This window comes from Apium graveolens, chromosome 6 (assembly GCF_009905375.1).
Source record: "Apium graveolens cultivar Ventura chromosome 6, ASM990537v1, whole genome shotgun sequence".
Lineage (NCBI taxonomy): Eukaryota > Viridiplantae > Streptophyta > Magnoliopsida > Apiales > Apiaceae > Apium > Apium graveolens.
Genome location: NC_133652.1, coordinates 65837754 through 65843631, shown reverse-complemented (window position 1 = coordinate 65843631; position 5878 = coordinate 65837754). Strand labels below are relative to the sequence as shown.

Genomic DNA, 5878 nt, shown 5'->3' with positions numbered 1-5878 from the left:
GAAGGAATTTAATTTCGGTTTCTAAACTTGCTTTGGATGGTTATAATGTTTGTTTGGATCGTAATGTTTCTATTATGATGAATAAACGAATTATATGTTCTGGTACATTGAAGACAATTTGTATATAATTAATCCTAGTCAACCTGCACTGCAACTGCAATTTAGGGAATTGAACAACACATCTTCTAACTCTACTAAAAGAAAGGAACCTTCTAGTTTGAACCAAACATATCTTTGGCACTTGAGATTAGGTCATATTAACTTGAGGAGGATTCAAAGACTGGTAGTAGACGGGCCTTTAAGCTCATTGGCAGTGGAGCCATTTCCAGTTTGTGAATCCTGCTTGGAAGGTAAAATGACTAATAGGCCTTTCAAGGCAAAAGGGAATAGAGCCAAACAACTGTTAGAATTGGTTCACTCTGATTTATGTGGACCCATGAATATCCAAGCAAGAGGTGGTTATAAATATTTCGTCACTTTCATTGATGATTATTCTAGATATGGGTACGTTTATTTGTTGCACCGTAAGTCTGAGTGCTTTGATAAGTTCAAAGAGTACAAAGCTAAAACAGAGAAGCGACTTAATAAAAGTATCAAGTCACTACGATGAGATCGTGGTGGCGAATACTTGATTGGAGAATTTAGGGAATATTTATCAGAAAATGGGATAGAATCCCAGTTAACTGCACCAGGCACACCCCAGCAGAACGGTGTAGCAGAGAGAAGGAACCGGACTCTTTTAGAGAGTGTTAGATCGATGATGAGTTATTCGGATTTACCCAAGTCATTTTGGGGACATGCCTTGGAGACAGCAGCTTATCTTCTGAACTTAGTACCTTCTAAGTCGGTTCCTAAAACCCCCTTAGAATTGTGGACCGGGGGTAAACCGAGTCTAAGACATATTCGAATATGGGGTTGTCCAGCACATGTGCTGAACAAGAACGTGACTAAGTTAGAATCTCGTACAGAAGTAAGGTTGTTTGTAGGCTACCCCATGGGAACGAAAGGATATTTGTTTTATAGTCCGAAGAATCGGGATGTCATTGTTAGCACCAATGCAAGATTCTTAGAGGAGGAATATATAATGAATCACAAACCCATGAGTAGTGTCGTTTTAGAGGAACTAGTGGGAGGGATAAATAATACCCATGAAGCTATAGTACAAGTAGAACAACCACAACATAATGTACAACCTGTCACTAATACTGCACCAGTGCCTCGTTGTAGTGGGAGGGTTATTCAACAGCCTGATAGATTCATATTTTTGGGAGAGTCTTCAGACTTGGTCTCTGGTGAACATGATGATCCCCGTACATACGAAGAGGCAGTACAAGACAAAGATGCAGATCTTTGGCAAAAGGTGATGGAATCTGAGATAGAATCAATGTATTCTAATCAGGTCTGGGAGCTCGTGGAACCACCCAAAGGTATAAAACCTATTGGATGTAAGTGGATCTACAAGAAAAAGAGGGGATTAGATAAAAAGGTGAAAGCCTGGAAAGCAAGACTTGTTGCGAAAGGGTAAACTCAGAAAGAAGGTATCGATTATGAGGAAACCTTTTCACTGGTAGTCATGCTTAAGTCAATCCGTATTCTTTTATCTATAGCAGCTCATCTCGATTATGAGATTTGGCAAATGGATGTCAAGACAACTTTTCTTAATGGAAGTCTTGAAGAAACCATCTATATGCAGCAACCAAAAGGATTCATTAAGGAAGGCCAAGAGCATCTGGTATGTAAGCTTAAGAGGTCTATTTATGGACTTAAACAAGCTTCTAGAGACTGGAATATTCGTTTTGATCAGGCAGTCCAGTCATATGGATTTGATCAAAGTCCAAGCGAATCGTGGGTGTATAAGAGAAGTGAAGGTAATGCAGTGGTTTTTCTAGTACTATATGTAGATGACATTTTACTCATTGGAAATAATGTTGAGATGTTGTCATCAGTAAAGGCATGGTTGTTCAAACAATTTGACATGAAGGACTTAGGTGAAACGACATACATCCTTGGGATCAAAATTATAAGGGATCGCAAGAAAAGGATGTTGGCTTTATCTCAAGAGCCCTACATTGATGAAGTATTAGCTCGTTTTAACATGCAGAACTCCAAGAAAGGTTTTCTACCTTTTAAGCATGGAGTTGTTCTATCTAAGAAGCAGTGTCCTTCGACACCTAAGGATATAGAGAGCATGAAAGCAGTTCCTTATGCTTCAGCATGTGGAAGCTTAATGTATGTTATGTTATGTACGAGGCCTGACATCTGCTTTGCTGTAGGCATGGTTAGTAGATATCAGTCGAACCCAGGTCAGGAACATTGGAGTGCAGTAAAAATTATACTCAAGTACCTGAGAAGGACTAAGGAGTATATGTTAATTTACAAGGCCTCAGATCTATTTCCTTTGGGATATACTGATTCAGATTTCCAATCAGATAGGGATAAGAGGAAATCAACCTCGGGATATGTTTTTACTTTGGGAGGTGGAGCCGTTATATGGAGGAGTGTAAAGCAGAAATGCATTGCAGACTCCACCATGGAGGTCGAGTACGTGGCGGCCTCTTAGGCTGCCAAGGAGGCTGTATGGTTGGACACATAGATTTTTATGTAATAGTGGATTAAATAAACACTGATATACACATAGAATATTTTGAGTATAAGTGGGAGATTGTTAGTGTATACTGAAAATATTTATTTGAAGTATATACATTTATTTCTGGCCAGTTTAATTGAGAATCATTTGAATGTTTACATGTTGTCTAATATTATATATTGTGAACAATCTAGTATCAAATGGGATACAGAATATTGGATTGTTAAATACGGTTATATAATATAATAAGGTTCACAGCACAGGTGGTGTTGGACAATCCACTAGTATGGTTGTAGTATTATTTAGATTAGTTTATATTGACTAATAAATAATGCTAGTATACTTTGTGTATATTGAACAGGATCAAATTTAGAATTGTTCCCTTAATACTGATTAAGAAGGAGAACTAAGATTCTATGTTATTATTAATGCTTAGGTTCTTAATCCGGAAATAGTAATTGACACGTGTATATTATTTAGATGCTTTGATTTATATATGAAATAATTCTTTTGAATTATATCATTATATTTTGGGTGATGGAATTATATACATGGTGGATATTATTTATTGAAGGAATCCATGTCCTGATAATATTCGGGGTAATGATGTCCCCTTGAAAGCTCAAAAAGATTTAATTATGTGAAACCCTGCAGGTGGAATTTATTCTGGCATAATTAAATAAAGGTTGAGTGGATGATCAAGGATAAAAGATATTAATTAAATAAATTATCAGTAATTTATTTAATTAATGGACATATGATATTTTAAACATGGGGAATTTAATAAGCAAATAATATTGGAACCGAATTAATTAAATTACGGTATTAGGAAAGGTAGTGCAAATATTAATTCTTTAGTGGATTGAATTAATATTTAATTACATTGGGCTAGGCTCAAGATGTAATTAGAAGGCCCAACCTAATTATCCATGGTCCCTATTGTAGCCTATATATATTCTTATTCTCTTCTTGCTTGGAATTGTGTGAAAATATATTGTAGCCACCAAGGAGCAAGAAGAGAGGATAACTTGAGAAGACGGAGGCCACACTTCGCTCAAGGGAATTTGGGAATACAATAGAAGAGCGTGGAATCAACCATTAACAAGGTAATCCTCTTTTCGTAATCTTTATCGTAAAACGTAGTAACACCCTAAGTCCGTGGTTCCCAACATAAAGCATATGACAGAATTGAATGGAGTATTTTAAGGGCAATGTTGATCAAAATGGGCTATAATGAGTGGTGGGTTCATTTAATCCTAACTTGTGTGAGCACAGTGTCGTACAAAGTGACACATGCAAGTGAGGATATTGGCCCTATTTTTCCGAGTCGTGGTCTCCATCAGGGGGACCCTTTGTCTCCATACTTGTTCATTATTTGTGCTCAAGGCATGTCAACATTACTTCATCAGTACGAGCAGGAGAAGTTGATACAAGGAGTCAGAGTTTGTAAAGCAGCGCCTAGTATTACTCATATGCTTTACGCAGATGATAGTTATCTGTATTGCAAAGTTAATGAGACAAATGTTGATCATATGTAGAAGGTGTTACAGGTATTTGAAGGTGCTTCGCGTCAAAAAGTAAATCTGGAAAAATCAGTGGTGTTCTATAGCTCGAATATTAACGAAGGAAACTGAGTAGAGCTGTGTCAAAGACTTAATATGAAGAAAGCAGATGCAAATAGCAAGTACTTGGGTCTTCCGAACATGATGCAACGAAGTAAGGTGGCTACTCTGGGCTATTTGAGAGGCAAAGTCAAGAAGCGTGTTTTATCTTGGGATGGGCCTTTAATATCTCTAAGGGGTAAGGAGGTTTTGGTGAAATCTGTTGCCCAAAGATTGCCAACATATGCAATGAATGTGTTCATGTTTCCAGTTGAAATTTCATCGTGACATAGAAAGGACAATTTCTAAATTTTGGTGGAACTCGAAGTCAGGGGATAAGAAGGGTATTCATTGGATGAGCTGGGATCGATTGAGTAGACATAAATCAGTTGGAGGGATGGGTTTTCGGAACTTCAAAGATTTTAACTTGGCATTGTTGGGAAAACAAGGGTGGAGATTATTGTCTAATCCGTCAAGTTTGGTTAGCCGGGTATATAAAGCTCGCTACTTCCCCAAGGTCAGTTTTCTTGATGCAAAGATTGGAAATAATCCTAGTTTCATATGGCGTAGTATTTTGGAAGCAAAAGAGCTGGTTGTTAGTGGTGTTAGGTGGAGAGTAGGTACGGGTGAGAATATTGACATCGTTGGGCAACCATGGCTTGATGATGTGAGGCCATATATAGAGACAGTTTCACCTTCTCTCGATAACAATAAAGTGGCCTCTCTCATGTCAATGAATCACAACAGTTGGGAAGAAGAAATTATCAGTGATCTGTTTAATGAGAGAGATCAAGAGTGTATTCGAAGAACTAAGATATGAGGACATGGGGAGAGGGATGTGATTTACTGGAGTTTTGAGAAACATGGTAATTATTCTGTCCGAAGTGCATATAGGTGGTTGCAAGCTCAGAAATCATACTGGAACCCATCTGATAACCATATTTATTGGAGGAAAATTTGGCGTATTAAGGCTCCGGCAAAGATTTAAATATGGAATGGAGGTCGTTGGCTAAATGCTTACCTACAGTGGTTATGCTTCAGCAGAAAGGAGTAGAGGTGGATCATATTTTCCCGGTGTGTAGGAGAGAACCAAAGACAATTGACCATGTATTTCTGCACTGTCCAGTTGCGGTTCAATGCTGGCAAAAAATTATCCCGAGCGTGCAGAACCAAGGAGTGAATTTAACGCAATGATGGGAGTGTATTTTGCAGAATTGTGATAACAACAAGAGGGCAGAAGTGGCTTTGGTTAGCTGGTCGCTGTGGAAAGCCAGAAACGAGGTCGTGTGGAATAAAAAGTTCACTAAACTCTATGTTATAATTGCAGGTGCAAAACAATACCTTGAGCAATGGAGAATTGCCCAAAAAAGGATTTGTTTTCCTCGTTTCCTCAGTTAATGGAGGGGGATGGAGGAGTAACTTGGGTGAGGCCACGGGAGTTTGAAATCAAGGTGTCTGTTGATGCTGCAATATTTTCTGAGTTTAACACATCTGGTCTGGGATTAGTAGCTCGTGGATCAACAGGAAGAATGGTTACGACGAAAACAGTATGCTTCAAGGAGATTTTGGATCCTGAAATGGCTGAAGTTATGGCTATTAAGGAAGCTCTTACATGGACTAAGCATCAGAATTGACAGCTTACTATTGAATCAGATTGCTTAGTGGCTGTACAATCAATTCTTAGTAAAGT

At 38.2% G+C, this 5878-nt stretch overlaps 1 protein-coding gene across 1 annotated transcript; it reads left to right on the top strand.

Moving 5' to 3' along the window:
- The first annotated feature begins 4245 nt into the window (after nt 1-4245).
- Nucleotides 4246-5008, top strand: LOC141665202 (putative mitochondrial protein AtMg00310). The gene is made up of 2 exons (XM_074471182.1): nt 4246-4395; nt 4460-5008. The coding sequence occupies exons 1-2, from the start codon at nt 4246-4248 to the stop codon at nt 5006-5008; spliced, it is 699 nt and encodes a 232-aa protein (XP_074327283.1).
- Nucleotides 5009-5878: the final 870 nt, after the last annotated feature.